The sequence below is a fragment of the Calypte anna genome, chromosome 19, assembly GCF_003957555.1.
Source record: "Calypte anna isolate BGI_N300 chromosome 19, bCalAnn1_v1.p, whole genome shotgun sequence".
NCBI lineage: Eukaryota > Metazoa > Chordata > Aves > Apodiformes > Trochilidae > Calypte > Calypte anna.
In genome coordinates, this window is record NC_044264.1 from 5043680 (window position 1) to 5060415 (window position 16736).

The 16736-nt window shown below is 43.6% G+C and overlaps 1 protein-coding gene across 2 annotated transcripts in view; it reads left to right on the plus strand.

Annotated features, from left to right (window-relative positions):
- The window catches only part of AP2B1 (adaptor related protein complex 2 subunit beta 1), a 74648-nt gene that overhangs the window by 7449 nt on the left and 50463 nt on the right, over window positions 1–16736 (plus strand). For both annotated transcript variants that reach the window (XM_030462643.1, XM_030462644.1), the window contains exons 5-8: window positions 1516–1761; window positions 12813–13003; window positions 15068–15289; window positions 16124–16244. In XM_030462643.1, the coding sequence (XP_030318503.1) occupies window positions 1516–1761; window positions 12813–13003; window positions 15068–15289; window positions 16124–16244 (780 nt within the window). The remainder of the gene's footprint in view (window positions 1–1515; window positions 1762–12812; window positions 13004–15067; window positions 15290–16123; window positions 16245–16736) is intronic.

Below are 16736 nucleotides of genomic sequence, written 5' to 3' on the forward strand. Positions count from 1 at the left end.
CATTTTAATACTCATTAAAGACCAACTACTGGTATTAGATAACAGAATTCATATATTTCACCTTCCAGTGTAGAATAATCTCTGTCATATGGATACCTACTTCTTGTTGGAAGGTTTTAGCTGTGCTCTGTGTGGAAAATCTTTATCTCTGGTGAACCTAAAAGATGATTTACTGAAAAAATCCCTGGCTGATGGCTCTATTGCCTTTAATTCTGTTGTCAAGTTGCTCCTCCTTATCAGTTAAATGTTACTTATGTAAGTTAAAACCTGGTGCTTAAAGAAAGTTTGAGACTCCCTCTGGAGCACTTATAAAATCTGAGACACTGGCAATCTGGTCATGATTTAAGTTTCTAACCTGGTACCTGACACTGAAATTGGGAAAGGACACAGGCTGAGAGCAGGTCTGTGCTTTGGGCCAGGGGAGATGTCCCTGCCTTTCTCTCTGGAAAGAATGCTGTTGTCTGGCATAGCTTTAAGGAATAACTCTGTTAGAATGGACTTACAGACAGACATGGTATTTTCCAGCTTTGTGCTTTTCCATGCCAGGAAATGTCTGATGTCCCTTTCAGCAAGTTGAGGGACAAGTGTTAGAAAGGGAAAGTGTTGCAGTAGCTCAGCACCTCACACACAGTTTGAGGTATTGAATGCACTGGTAGGAAATGTCACTTTTATGCTTTAGGTGAGGCTTTTCTGGTATTTTTTTTTCAACTGTAGGAAATTTAAACAGTGAAAGATAAACTTAGCTTTGCTGCTGCAGGCCATTCTGCCTCTGTTCTTTTATAGGCTGATTTTTGGAAGAGTATTGCTCAGAGATGCAGGTGGATGCACAAAGTATTATGTAGACTTGAAGCATGAAGTGTTATGTTCCCTCCTGCTTTGTTTTACCCTCATCAGAAAAGTATCTTTGGAGGAGCTTTTGATTTTTGCTTCAGATGTTGCAAGTTTAAGGGATCACAGAATGTTGGTTGGGGGTTGGTAGGGATCATGGAGTCCATCCCCCCTGCCTTGTGTCTAGAACTGATGGCCTGTGAGAAATAGGCCTTGATGACTGTTGGATTAAATTTATTTGCTGAGTTTCTTGGTATATTTTGCTCCTTTGAATCAGCAAGGCTGGAAACCAGTATTTGGTTTTGTCTGAAAGTTTCCTGTGGCTTTTTGGGTGGTGAAAGCTGCCTCTAGCTTAGCTGTAGCTGCCAGATCTTGAAAGAACCTTTGCATGGCAGAACCAGGGGACATGGATCACAATTTTACAAGCTCTCAGAGCCTGAAAACATCTTTGAGATGGTGCAGAATGTTTCTGTGAACCAGTAAATCCTACCTTATGGTGCAGAATGTTTCTGTGAACCAGTAAGTTCTGAAATAATTGCCTTTTTTTTTAGCATGTAATCAGAGAGAACATTTATTCAATTTTTTTTTTTGCTTGTTTGAAACCTGAACAGCCTGATTCTGGCAGCAGGGAAGATACCAGTGGTTAGCAGTGCAGGGCTGCTGACTGCAAATCCTCTCCTTTTGCAGGACTGTGAAGACCCAAACCCCCTGATCCGTGCTCTGGCTGTCCGGACCATGGGATGCATCCGTGTGGATAAGATCACAGAGTATCTGTGTGAGCCCCTTCGGAAGTGCCTCAAGGATGAGGATCCCTACGTCAGGAAAACTGCAGCTGTCTGTGTGGCCAAGCTGCATGACATCAATGCCCAGATGGTGGAGGACCAAGGATTTCTGGATTCTCTGCGGGACCTGATTGCAGACTCCAATCCCATGGTAATGTACAGGTCCTTCCAGCACATTGCTTGGGTTTGCAGTGGGTGGATAATCAGAAATCTTTTTCACTGCAAGTGGTGCAGTGTGATGAACACTTTGGTTAGAGAACACGTTGCCTCAGAAAATAGGAAATGCCTTCTATTCTTAGATCTGGTTGGGAATTTGCCTGGGTTGCCTGTCTTGAGTGCTGCAGTAAATGTTCAACTTCCCAGTCAGATGAATCAGAAGAGCAAGAAATACTTGATGCTGCTACCTTGGTGACAGCTTGTAGCTATTGCTTTGCTGCAGGCTTTGGAATAAGGGGTTGGATGAATTTATTAGCTAATGCAGATAAATCCACTGGCCTGTAATGAGTGGAGAAAATCAATACTAATGTATTTAATAAAGTTATGTGAGGTGCCAGAGCAGAGGTGGAGATCAGGACCAAGAGTTTCACAGGAGTAAATTGACTACTAAATCAGTATTTCATCACAGTTAATGAAGAGTCTGTTTCCACACCAGGTATCTTCCCCTATTGCTTTGTAATAAAAGATGTGGGACCAATAAATTGAAGTGCCCCACTACATAATCCTTTCACTCCTGTTTTTTCCTGTGATACACCAGAATCCAGTGAGCAATATGATTGTAATTCCTAGCAGGGGAGGAAACTGCAGCTCAGCTTAACTTGGAGCTTAATAATGTGATTACTACTTCTTTAGCTCTTCTAGAGCACAGATCTGATTTGACTCTGCTTACAGACAAAACTTTGCATCATTAGAGCAGCCCTGACAGCTCTTTCTATGGTGCATGAATTGAACCATGTAAAGCAAGCTGCTGCCCTGTTACAGCTGTCTTTGGACAGGTCTGGATAAGTCAAGTGCAAGTGGTGAGGTCCCATCCCTTTTAGTAGGAGGGTGAAGGCTGCTGATGGTTTTTCTCTGAGCTTTCTAGAGACAATAAACCTAAAGGCAGGCTCCAGTTTGTGAGCAGTGGTGCCTGTCAGAAGATCCAAGTGCCTGTTGCCTCTGATATCTGTCTCTTTTACAAGCTGCTCTTTCTGTAAGCCTCCCTGGTGAGGAGAGGGTTTTTTTTTATGTCTGGTTTCTGCATGAATATTGATGACTCCTTGAGGATGTTAACTCCGGGCAATTTTGAGGCAGAGGAGCAACACCTGCTTTTATAATTTCATGTTGATGGGGCTGCTTTAGTTCCACTTTAATACTGGCCCTTGGCATTCACTGGCACCCAGGCAGCTGTGGAAAAGGAGATGACCTACTCTTCTCCTGGCCTTGCTTCCACCTCTGATTTTCTTCTCCTGATTCTGGCCACGTGAATGTGGATTGAGGAGCTCAGGCTGCAAAGATGTGGTACTTTAACAGAAGTTAATAAGTTTTTGCTTTTCCCTTTTCTGCTCATTGATCTCTCTGGCACTATAAGTGTTGGTAAATGAACCACTGATGGTTATGAGAGCACCTATCTCTATTTCAGAATCCCATTAGCTTAATCCTGACTTGAATAGAGAAGAGGGGAAATGCCAAAGGGCAGTGTATGCTCCATTTGCTAAATAAACCAACAAAAGCAGCATAGGGTTTTCTAATAAAACATCAGGACAGCTAATGAGCTCCTGGGTGGCCATGAGGACAGGATGGGACAACAAAACCTCTGCAATTGATGGCAGCTCTGCAGGATCACAGTATCTGCTTCATGTCCTACTCACCTGTGCTTCCTGAAGCTGAGGATTCACAGCAGGAGAGGGCAGTTTGGAGGAGTGAGAGTGGTGAAGAGACCCATGGTGTGTTTTCAGATCTGCAGGTTTGGAGAAGATCATGTGGCCAGTGTTCAGTGTGCTGTTTCCCAGGTTTTCCTGTCAACAGGGCATTCTATTCTTGCTTTTTAAGGATGCATGGGGAGAGATTTTATCAGGTTTGGGGCTTTTATAGCTGCTGACTTAATACAGTATTTAATCTGGTTACAATTTTTAGTACATACATACTTTCTAGTTAAGTTTATTGCTTTGCTCCCCTTTGAAATTCATGCCTTTGTGGCATGATTGTTCCCTCAAAGTACAGGAGGCATCCGTCCCTAATTAAGTTTTATCTTCCTAGTCCCTGTCCAGCTCATTGCTGCTTTCTCCATGTGAAATTCCAGTGGGGGTTCCTGATGACCAGGGTTTTTTTTTTTTGCCAAATAAGCTCTATTTGTGTGCATGCTGATATTTTTTCAAGTGTTTCTCTGTGATCAGGTGGAATGCAGCCCTACCTGGAAGCTCTTTTTAAGTGAAATGTAGGTATTTGTATCTGATATCAAAAGAGATGTCTGAAAAGAATGGTACAGATAGATCAAGTCTTCTGGCCTGTTCCTCTGCAAATGGTGCATCTCAGTCATTGCATCCTGTTAGCTGAACTCATTGATTTTTATAATACAAATACAAATGTTTCTCCTTTTTGGATGACTTGTGGAAAGAGGCATCATTAGACACTTAATGAAGCAGAATTCTGTAGACAGGAAAACCCACACTTGCTCTTTCTTCTCTGAAATCAGGATTTTGAGCAGGAGCTAAAGATCTGATCAAAAATGGTCTTCAGGAGCAGTTTTATTATGGTTTTTTAATTGGCTGCCTCTAGCACATGAGTAAGCACTAACCATCCTAGCTGGGTAGAGTAAGAGTTCCATCTGTGGCTTGTTAATTGCCTTGTAATTGTGCAGAGATTGGGGGTGTATATTTCAGTGAGCTCAGATCACCCTCTTCATAAAAATGTCTGACTGAGCTGGAGGTGACCTTGTCAGAAACCTTTCTGGGTTTGTTCAATTTATTTTATTTTTTTTTTCCTATTTTTGGACTGATAGTTTATTATCATAGAACTGTGCACATGGAGTTTGGGGATGTTCAGGGCATTGCTTTAAAGTTCTGTTGGAGGGCACAGCCAAGGTGCTTTCCCCCTTGATCTGAGCTTTTTGTTCTCAGGGTCTTTAGAAGAGGGGTGGGCTGAGCTGTGGTTAAAGGAGGCACTCACACCACTCGGGTAGCTCACCAGCTTCTTCTGCAGACTTCTTGTGATAGCTTTGCAGTTTCTCCTGGATGAATTCATTCCAACTTCTAGTTGCATATGTGTTGGTATGGATAAATCTCCAGTGCAGCTGAGAGCTCTGGGGTCTCCCACCTTCTGCAGGTAATGGGCCAGCAACACGCACAAGGGTGCAGCTTGCTGACTAGGTGCTTACACTGCAGGAGCTTGATTGTGGGTAGTGCCTTTAATCTCGTTTTACAGATGGGTATAACATGCTTGGGGCTGCCTTTTATCACTAGGCATCCTGTTGAAGAGTTTCCCTCCAGAGAGGGAATGTGTATTTCTTCCAGAGCTGCCATAAAGCAAACCCTTCTCCTTTTTACCTGTGCGTTTCTTTGCACGGAGCTCAGCAGGAGCTGGTCTGGAGGAACAGAAAGCTGAGGTCTGGTTCCTTTGGGCTCTCAGTGTGCTGCTGGACTGTCCCAAGGGCCTTTCTTGTTGGTAACTGGTGTATAGTGCAACTCAGAAGTGTGTCCTCCCAGAATCCTCACGCTCTAACAAAATCTCAGTAAAACACCTGGGGATTTTGTGTTCCTGCTCATGGCACAGGATGGCAGATGACTGCAAAATGCTGTTGGCATCCAGCAGTAGATAATAGAAGGGTTATAAAGGTAGGGCTGTTATACTCCTACTAATGGCTCTCTGAAATCTTGTTCAAACTTTTTTTCCCCGTTTTCTTACCACTGGCTTGTTGTGGTACTTGAGAGTCAGACCTAGAGACTGATGGCTCATGGTTGGAGCAAGGGCTGAGCCCTGGTGATGCAAAGCGAGTCCACCAGATGGCAGCAGTTCAAAGCAGAACCAAAGCTGTCGATAGACATCTTAGTAAATAGTTCTCTCCTGGCTTTTAGTGCGCTTGGTTTCCTGCAGGAATGTAAATATTAGTAGAAAAACATAAGAGGAATTCCATCCAAAGACGTAATTGTCTTTTAATATTTGAATAGAACAACCTTTCTCTCCAAATATTTTCAATCCTTAACTTTTTAGGGTACCTTTCAACCCATGGAATACTTTTCTTGTCTATCTGCCTGTTATCCATATAGATTAAGTTAGGTTCGTGTCACCTTCTCCCAGTGCTTTTCTAGGTGCTGTTGGATTTTTAACTCCTTTCTTCCTTATCACATACTGTGTTGTTGCTATGGTGTGATGGATCAAAGCTTTCACAGGTGTGAAAGAGGCACCTGATGACATTTGTAGGCACCAGGAGGTGAATTTGTTTTCCCAGTGTTGGATATGTTCAGTGAATGAGACCATTGCTGAGGGACTGATGAAGGGTGGTGGCTTCACTTTGGGGCTTCTTATAGGATGTCTTTGCTGTTTACATGAGGCTGCCCTAGAGGGAGAGCAGCACTTTTTGCAAAGCAGACAGACAGCAGTAGCAAGCTGGAAATTAAATAGGCAGAGATTGCAGAGGAGTCTGTATTTAAAGCACTTTCTGTAGAAGCCATGCTTTCCCCCCTCCATTTTGGCTTCTAGCACTTCCAGAGGTGCAGTGAGTTTGTATTATAAAGCCTGATTTTCAATGACTCTGGAGAAGTCTGTCCTCCTCATTTATAATAACAAAATGACAAAATTAAATGACAAATTCATCCATCAGACACCTATCTCCTTCCAATTACTGCCACCAGTGTGTGTCTGATTTCCAAAGTGCCAGACTTGCTGAATAGATGATCCCATGATCTACAGTGTCAGAGTGCTGGGAGATTTTGTTGACTTGTGTCTAGATGTTGGTTTCAGCCAGAACAAACAGTTCCAGCTTATGGCAAGCACAATTTTGCACAAAACACTGTGGCTATGTGATCTTTTGTAACTGTGCACCCCCTTTTTAGGACTAGGTAAGGTTTTTGTTGATGCTTAGCTGATGTCTCGCAGAATAGCTGCCTGGGTGAGAGACAGCCCTGTTTGCCACTGGATGGTGCCAGTGAGAACCTCTGCAAGGAAAATTGTGAAGGGCCTTACCAAAGAACCTGAAAAAGAAACCTTCCTGGTGTGTGGTTAGTGCCTGATCCAGGCTGGAATCACACCCTGGTGCTTGCTGAAGAAGTACAGGGGGTTGCAGACCCTCAGTTGCTTTCTGCAGAACTCAAGTTTCCTGCTCTGGGTGCTCACTTGTACCACAGAGAAACCCTTTGTGTTGGAGCCACACCTGAGCAGCCCCTGGCCTGCCTACCCCGAGAGCTTTTGCAGGAGGTGTGGTTTCCTTGCCATTAACACATTCTGATTTTTGCAAGGACATGAGAGCAATGTTTTAACCTGCCACAAAGTGGCATTTTTCTGCAGTGCAGGGTAGGAGCAAGGAGGTGCAAAAACCAGTTAGGGCGAGGACACCATGGGAAGTGTTAATGCTGTGACTTCCCTTCCATTGCCTCCTCCAGAAAAATTCATCCCACTTGCAAAGAACAAGCAGGTGGTCTTCCCCACTCAGGCAATTTTTGGGTCATGGTCAGGAACTGATCAGGGATCCAACAGTGCTGTTCCAGACTTGTAGGCAGTGAAGTACAATCTCCTGCTGCAGTGGAATTAGGGGAAGATGAATGACTTAGCAGAGAGCTGGAAATCTGTCACAATTAAGGCTGAACAGGTGAGCTGTTACTTTCCAAGATGATTCATAGACTTGGGAATGTGTTGGTGGTCTCCCAGGGTTTTAATTTAAAGGCAAACAAGTTAAATGCATTAATGGTGTCAGAGGTTCATATAGGTTCCCTAGCTTGCCTGCTTTTAGCAGTTCATAGAGCATTTCTAGGGAAGCAAAGCTGAGGGAGGTTTGTGGCTGAAAGATACAACTAACATGAACAGAAGTGGGGGTCATGTACTCCAGAGGGAGAGCTCAGCTGTGTTGGTACTCACTGGGGACCTTTCAGGCACACAGCATCAGCTGTGGTCATGAAAACAAGTGGCCCTGTGAAATACTCATCCGTGCAGATGCTCCAAATATCCCATCTGGGAGTCTGTGCTTAATGGCATGAATGTACCATGCAAGCTCAGCATGCTCTTGGAAAATGTCAGCACCTCTCTTCTCAAAAACATCACGTGGTGCCTGGCTCTCTGGAGGGCAGGAGACTCCAACTGCATGGGGAAGGCTGCCTTTCCTCAGCATCTTTTCAGAGCATCTTAGTTTTTCCCCCTTTTCTTCCTTTTCTCCTCATTTTAATGGGGTGGTTCCTGCCTTAAGCAACAGAACATTGTATTTCATTAACTCCATTACACACTTGGTTTAATTTCCAATTAGCTTGGTATGCTAGCAGAATAATCTGATTGCTTTGGTGTTCCAGATCTGTCTAGCTTCCCTCCTGTCCCCCCTCCACCCCCTCCAAAGCTTCTCCATGTGGGCTGGTAGGCAGACACTCAGGTTTTCACCCACCCCCTTTCCTCCTTGTTAATGTATTTTATACCATTTGCTCTGAGCTAAAGCTTTCAGCTGCCAGAAGGAATTGCTGGCAAATCCATGTTCATACCTCTGCAGCTCTTGGTGAGGTCAGATCTGGTCTCTGGCTGCAGGGGGGGGGTTTGTCTGGAGGTGGGTTTAAAAATGTTGGGATCTCATGAGATCTAAAATAGTTTTAAGTGTGGGGCTTATTATTCTTTTAATAAGAGCCTGTGAGATTATTCACATCCCAGTGGCACTTCTCTGAGCCTAAATTTATGGGGAAATTCCAGCCTGAAAGCAGGTTTGTTGTTACTTGGCTCAACTGTGCCCTAATGGGATGCTTCTCTGCATTTGAATAGTGTTGAAAAGTGTACTCAGGGTGAACTGAGTTAAATCAACAAGTCAGGGGTTTATTGTTATTATTCTTATTTAATCTTCAATCTGCTCTGCATTTGTACTCTATAGGTGGTTTTTTGGTTTTTGGTTTATTTTTTTAGGCTGATTCTCACTGGTTGGCACCTGTTAACTTAAAAACCATGTTCTTCATTGTGAATCAAGTGAGGCATTTTGCCATGGAGATAACTTAAAAGTTAAACTTTTAAAAGCTTTTCCTGTTTGTTAACTCTCTTGGCTCACATGCTTGCAGGTTGTGGGTTGACTGTTTTTCTTTCATTATTTTTGAGAACTAAAGACAATGCTAGATGTATGTTCTTGTAATTTTAGTCTTTCTTTCAACCTCTGAAATACAAGAAACCATCCAGGAGTTGGGTAACTTCACAATGAACTTGTTGCATGTTTTGAGAAATAGGCAATACTCTGCTGAGGAAGCATATGACTTTTTCCTTGGCCAAGGAGGAAATTGGATGTGAAACTTACCTGTTTCTATGGAAAACTGTCCTACATCACTTATAAAGCTTTAGCTTTACTTTTAGTATGTCCCCCAGCAGTACATAAGCATTGATATTTTTTTCAAAGGTAAAAAACCCCTCAACTTATGTACCTTGTTCTGTCACTTTGCACCTTGTACTTGCTGTTCAATGCAGTTGGACTTCTCCATCTTGTGATGCTCTGCTTAGAAAGAAGTGTCAACTGAGGTGAAGGCTGAAGGTTCAGCTTTGCTGCTGTAGATTTTCTTTGGCCAAAACACCTTTCTAAATTTTCCCAAGGAGGTGACAAGGTTACCAGGTGATGTAATACATGCACTGTACTCAGCCCTGGTGAGGCCACACCTCGAGTCCTGTGTCCAGTTCTGGGCACCTCAGTTTAGGAAGGATATCGAGGTCCTGGAGCAGGTCCAAAGGAGGCAACCAGGTTGGTGAAGGGACTCGAGCACAGATCCTATGAGGAGAGGCTGAGGGAGCTGGGGGTGTTCAGCCTGGAGAAGAGGAGGCTCAGGGGAGACCTCATTGCTGTCTACAACTCCCTGAAAGGAGGTTGGAGCCGGGGGGGGGGTTGGGCTCTTTTCCCAGGCAACTCTCAGCAAGACAAGAGGGCAGGGTCTCAAGTTGTGCCAGGGGAGGTTTAGGTTGGAGATTAGAAAGAATTTCTTTCTGGAGAGGGTGATCAGGCATTGGAATGGGCTGCCCAGGGAAGTAGTGGATTCTCCGTGTCTGGAGATCTTTCCAAAGAGCCTGGATGTGGCACTGAGTGCCATGGGCTGGGAACCACGGGGGGAGTGGATCAAGGGTTGGACTTGATGATCTCTGAGGTCCCTTCCAACCCAGCCAGTTCTATGATTCTATGATTCTATGCACTGGTGTTGGCTCATTCTTTATGGACTTTTCTTCCATACCTGGGGGATAACTTTTAGTATCCTAAACTATGGATAAAGCTTCAATCTTTGTTTGCATGTTGCCTGAGCCATCACTTAGTGAGAGCTGCTAGCAAAGTAGGAGTCCCTGTGTGCTGGAATGGAACCATGCAGTGCTGGCCTCTGTTCTTCTGTGTTCCCATCTCGTAACGAAGCCAGTGGCAATGCCAGTGAAGAGAGGTGAGTGTGCACACTTGAACCAGTGTTTATGTTGGACTGGTTCCTGAAATCTGTTTTCATTTCAACTGTGCTGTGGCTGTGTGAAAAGCCTTGAAGATGCTAATTATTTTTGTTGGCATACTGGAGCATATCAATATGTTCAGTGCAAATCGCCAGCAAGTACTTTTTGTTTAATAAATGTTGTTTAAAGTCTGAAGATGCTTCTCATCCCTTCCCTTACTCCATTTTGCTCCATTAATCTTCTTGTCACCAAGCTGACAGCAGCACTGTTCTGCTAAGGTAGAAGGTGAGGACCAGCTATAACTGCAGACTCTGAGGTTTGTAGATCCCAGCCCATCTGGCAGAACTGAGCTGCCACCAAATGCTTCAAAGCCCCTTCCAGGAATTTTTTTTGTGACACCCAAGGAGACCACAGCCTGTGCTCCAAAGTGCATTGCCACCTGACACTTTCTGATGGATTTTTTTAAATAGAAATTTGGCATCTAGTGGGTTGCCATGTAGTGCCCCAACCTCTGTCTTGATTTGGACTCTGGCATGTATGCTCCTAAACTAGTTCCTGAAAAGAGCCCCAAAAGATCCTGAAAGCTCAGACCTTGTTCACAGACAGGTCTCTGGTACCAGCATTCCTGAACAACCTTTGCCTGTGGCAGACTCAAAATGATGGATTTCACTTACTCTGCAAGGAAGGGACTTAACCACATCTGCTTTGACTTGTGCTTGCCCCAGGGCTTAGGACACACACATGGCCCAATTACTGATTGTGAGGGTACTGCCTGGCAGAGTGAGTGCTCATCCCTGTTCCTTAATACAGCTGACAAGTACCTTTCTGTGATGCTTTGGCTTTGTCACTCTTTTATTACTTAACATTTTTTTTTACCCAAGTTTCATATTAGAAGTGCTGTGTCAATGGTTTTGAACTTTCCACTTGCTTTTGACTTTTCTTTTTGTAAACTTGCAAAATGTAAGGAAATGCAAGCTTCAGTTTTATGCTGTGTCACACGAGCCATTCAGAAATTAGGCAAATTAAATAATGGGAAGAATAAGCAGCATATCTTAGTAAGCTACTCATTAAAACAGTACAGGACGACAGCAGTTCTGATTGCTAATGATTTTGGTGACAGAAGGCTCATTCAGCTAATGAAATTCATAAAATCTTGGATTGAAATCCTATCTCTGACCTCTAGGTGTGAAATGCAAAACAATCAACATCCGTGTGCTTGTGCAGTGACTTTGAAATCTATTGGTTTAATGACAAACAGTGATGGGAACAATGCAGAGAATTTTTTGGTTGTTCTGTTCTTGTTTTCAGTGTATTGCATCAAAAGCATCTTTAGTCATCCAAAGGATCAGGAAATTTTAGATAAGATGTTCCTTTGCCTTAATCCCATAGAAAATAATACTATAAATCTTCATTTTAGAAGATATGAGTTTTGAGCTGGGCTGGACATGCCATTTTCAGAGTATTTTGCAATGTATGCCTTTTCCTAGGGTATATCAGTTTTGTGTGTCAAATTCAGGCTTAAATCCCTTTTCTAGTTATTTAAACAAATAACACTTCTGCATATTGTATGTGGATTTTCTATTTTTGTCTATGCATTCTGTGACTCTTCTATTTCAAAAAATTTCTCATGACATCTGTTAAAATAACTGACTTGGAGGATGGAACAAAGAATCAGAAATTTATGTTGCACTCCCACTCTTGTTGAGCTGGACCCTGGGCCTCTTCTCTGTGCTTCCTTTCATCCCTGCTTAGAATAGAGAAGATCTTACATAGTCTGAAATGCAGCAAGAATATTTTCAGGGATGGGTTGTGCTGGAGTGTTTGCTTCACTGGGACTCCACAAAGGACCTAAGCAGACAAATGGGTGCCATGGAGACTGTTTGGAACTGAAATATGTGTTAAAAACTTAGCAGGAGTTGTCCATTTTAGGGAAATTGTGTTTGCTTTCAAACTGGGTGACCTGACAGACTTGCTGAAGAGCTGAAGGCTCCCTGGCACCTGACATCTCCTTGAGGAGAGGGTTCTCATTTCTCAGATCATGTTAAGCAATGGGCCATTTGACTGCCAAGGGGAGATGAGGCAAGAGGCTCCATTCCTGAATGAGCAGGGCAAGTTTTGAGACCTTGTCTGTATCTGTTGAGCATCTTCTGGAAGTCAGGGGAGATGATTCCCACTTGAAGCAAGCCAGGATGGAAGTCTGGAGAGAGGTGAGATGTTCTTGTTCCATGTGCACACCCTGGTGCCATCTCTGGCTTCCTCCAGCGTAGAGTCCCTTTTGAGTTCCTGGCACCAGTTCCCCCTTCTATCCAAAGACAACTTTAACTTTTGTTTATCTTCAACAAGAATACTTTCAAGTTGTAATTTCTCTAGCAAAATGCTCTTTGTACCTATGATGGCTTTTTGTATTTCCTTGATGAAATGAATCAGCAGCCACATTTCATCAAAGAATAAGGTTGTAGTCAAGCTTTGGGCTCTCAAGGTTGTTTGTGAGGTTGCACTGGGTCCCTGGAGGCTCAGATGACTGACATGGTGGCTGCTGATAGCACACACCAGGAGCTTTGTCTTGTTTTCCCATGCATAACCCGTGCTAAGTCCCAGTTAAACCCTCCCAAAGCTCTGATGGCTTTTCCTTCTCTCATCTCCCAGGTGGTAGCAAATGCTGTGGCTGCCTTGTCAGAAATCAGTGAATCACATCCCAACAGCAACCTGCTGGATTTGAACCCTCAGAACATTAACAAGCTCCTGACAGCTTTGAATGAATGCACTGAGTGGGGCCAGATCTTCATCCTGGATTGTCTGTCCAACTACAACCCCAAGGATGATCGTGAAGCTCAGAGGTGGGTTTGTTCCTGCTGCTTGCACAAGCCACTTCAGTAGCAGGGCACTTGCAGGCTACAGGCAGTGTCACAACTCTGGAAAGCACTTGTGCTAGCAGGCACAAGTCAGGGATGTGACAGTGCAAGGAAGACTTAAACTAAGAGAGATTTAGAAGGGAGGAAGGTTTTGGTAGTTTGGGCTGAACATGTCCCTTCACTTTGCAGAACCACTTCTGTTTATTGTTAGCTTCTCTTTTATTTTAGAAACTTTTTTCCATTTAAAAGGCTAGTTCCTACAGGAACTGGCCCTGCTGAGAAGGAATCAGCCCAAGACCGAACCTGTAACAATCTTTGATCCACCCAGAAGCACTGTTTGGAAGCTTTTCTGTTTTAAAGCAGAGCTTTCAAATCTGATTTTGCTACTTGGAGAGGCAAAAAGCCCTAACAGGTTTAGGGCAGTTCCAAAGAACTATAGGTTTGTCACTGGAATATATTTTCTAATTAATAACTGGACTGTGGTATTACAGAACTGAAAGTAAAGGTAAGATTATTTTTCTTATCACTCCAAATTCACCCTTGTGTTTTTTACCTTTAGTTCCAGTGACTAAACCAAAACACTAACTTCAGAGTTTAGGTAGTAAGGTGTTAATTTGTGCATTTCAAACCTTTCAAATCTCCTCCTCACTCATCTTTGTCCAATATCAGATTCTGTACCCAAGAGAACGAGGAACCAGCAAGGAAAATTGCTTGGAACAGGGGAATTCTCAAACTTGTTTTATTTCATGTAGATGCTGTGAGGAGTGAAGGGAGAGAAATTGGTCAAACCATGTGGAAAATCCTGGGCAGGCCTTTTTTGGTTTGATGGGTTTCTTCAGTGACTCTTTTGAGGCACAACAGATAATCCACTTCTTTTGGAAAGCCTGCCAATAGTCTTGCTGATCTTTTTTTTACTATTTTTCCTCATTTCCCTCCCCTCATGCTTTGTTTCTGTGCAAGAAACAGCTATTAATGAGTGCTAGAAACCTACAGAGATTCCCCAGGGTGTCAGGCCAGTAGGCACCACAGTTTGAACAACTGTGAACATGTCCCAGTTCCTCATCCTTAATTACTCTGAAGAGTGGTGTGTAAAACAGGATGGGCAGTAACTCCTTCTACTCCTTTGTGTGAAGCTGAACTTTATTATTTTAGGGGAATGTCAGCATCTTGTTTTATACAGTGATCTCCTTTGCAGGTGTCACTACCCTGTGCTTGGAGAAATGAAGCAGCTTTGGTGTGCCAGGTGACCTTGGGCAGTGGCAGCTGAGGACTGCCCTGGGCTCTGACTTCCACACTCCTCCACTCTTCATTTAGCCAAGCTGCTTCCTTTCCAGGGTGGATGAAAGCAAATCTTTCAGGGAAAAGAAACTTTAGGAGGCACAGATGGGAATAAGATTGTTCTGGGTTAGCAATATGCAGGAGGGGGTGGGAAGAAACTTGACAGATGCTGTAAGAAAGACCATATGAACCCAAACTTCCTTTCTGCTTGGGATGAGTTGTTTAGGGTGCTGGTGATTATAGGATCCACTGAGGCAAGTGGTGAATCTGAGACTTGGGAGGGTATTTGGGTCACTCTTTCCCTATATCTTCAGAGTAACAGAAACCTTTTTTTCAGAAATTAATGGTTGAAATGGCAGTGAACCCCCCAAGCAAGCCAGAAGTGTGCATCACCTCTGAATGATTATATGGGGGCTAAAGTGTTTTTCTGATAGCTGGTTTGGTAAAGCTGTGTTTGTAAGTGACAGCCAAGATCACAGAAATAGTACCACCAGGCAAAGGCAGGAAAAGCTAATGACTGAACCAGTGTTGGGACTGTAATGCTGGGAGCTGGAGGAGTTCCTGAGCTGACTGGTGGGAGAGAAACCTGAAGCTGTGAGAGAAGTTTTTGTTCAGGAGGGCAGGACTGTTCCCATTCTTTGTGAACAAAACCAAATCAAAGAGGTGTCTGAGGCAGCTGTTTTCAGTTAAATCTCCTAACTGCAGATAAAGTCTGAAAAATTTGATGCTGTGCACTGAATGTGAACCCTTTTTTTACTCCTCTGTCTCCAGTATCTGTGAGCGGGTGACCCCTCGGCTCTCTCATGCCAACTCAGCAGTGGTGCTGTCAGCAGTGAAGGTTTTGATGAAGTTCCTGGAACTTCTTCCCAAGGATTCTGACTATTACAACATGCTGCTGAAGAAACTTGCCCCTCCCCTGGTGACCTTGCTTTCTGGAGAGCCTGAAGTTCAGTATGTTGCCCTGAGGAACATCAACTTGATTGTGCAGAAAAGGTAAAGCCTCATGGGGTTGTTATTCCTGGGTTGTCAAAGGGTTATTTCAGACCTTCAGATATTTCTGCATGCATAGCACTTGGTTTAACCCAGGATCAGATCCCTTGAGAGACAGATATAACAATCTCATGACTTTTGTAGCCTAAATTAATTTTTTTTGCAGCATACTTGTGCTACCAGCATCATACAGTATTTCTTGCCTCTCCCTTCACTGTCTTTTTAAGAGCAGTAAGAACTGCCCTCCTGTTAGACTGTAAATCAATCAGGAAATAGGAAGGAGGATGTAACCCAGTTCATAGTGACCTGTAGAAGCTCAGTGTGCCTATGCTATTCACTTCAGCATGGAAAAATCAGGCTGGTGACTGATGTACAATGGGCTGGCTTTTTTTCACCAGTTCACTCCCACGTGCATGTTTAAATGCTGTTGTTCCTTGCTGAAAAGGTGTAATAGCTTGGATAGCACTTTGTGATTGTATTCAGGGCAGAGTTGCTGTGCACTGGCATCTCACAAGTGAAAGCAGAAATGGAGTTTGTAGGTGGATTTTGCATGGAGATGAGGATGTTATTCCTTCACTGAAAATACTGACATCCACTGACTCTGCAGGAGTTGGCTCTGCAGTTCAAGTGGAGGAGGTAGAGATGTAGGCATAGTTACAGAGACTTGGGTTCTGCCTTTTGTATTTAAACCATTTTTTCCTCCAGCCTTTTAACTTTCTTCAAGTTCTTGTTCATTTGTATGTCCTGCACACTGTTTCTCAGTGAATGTTTGGGTAGATATCTAAACTAAAGATACCTTTGGCAGTCTTGAGTGAAACAATGTTATGTTCTCTCCAGGCCTGAAATCCTGAAGCAGGAAATCAAGGTGTTCTTTGTGAAGTACAACGACCCCATCTATGTCAAACTGGAGAAACTGGACATCATGATCCGCCTGGCTTCTCAAGCAAACATTGCCCAGGTCAGCTGAGCCAGTTCTGAGGTGCCCTGCATGTGTCCTGGGGATGCAGAACCCTCTCCTGGTCCTTCTGTGAGGTTCTGTGGTGTCCTGGCTTTTAGGGCATCACTCTTCCTGGGATAGGGCTTTTTGCAGCTACTTATGGAGGTGTTGGGAGTTTTCTCCATAATTTAAATGTTAATAACATGGTTTCCATCCTGACTGTTAGGTAGATCTTGTTATATGGATTACAGTTCCCAGAGGCGAGCTGATGTCTCCTGTCAAATGAGTCACTGCTAATGATGAGGTTGGAATGAGAGGCTTGTTTCAAGTGAGAGCTGTGTCTGTGACAGAGGCATTCAGAATGGCCAAACATTACTGAATTTTGAATTTCAAGTGTAATAGTTAAATTGTTAAACCCTTGCACAGGCACTCTTCAAATAATTTTTTTTTCTTAACTTGCTTCCAGAGAGGAAATTGGACAGAGCTGAGGCTGAACTGAATTGAAACTGCTTT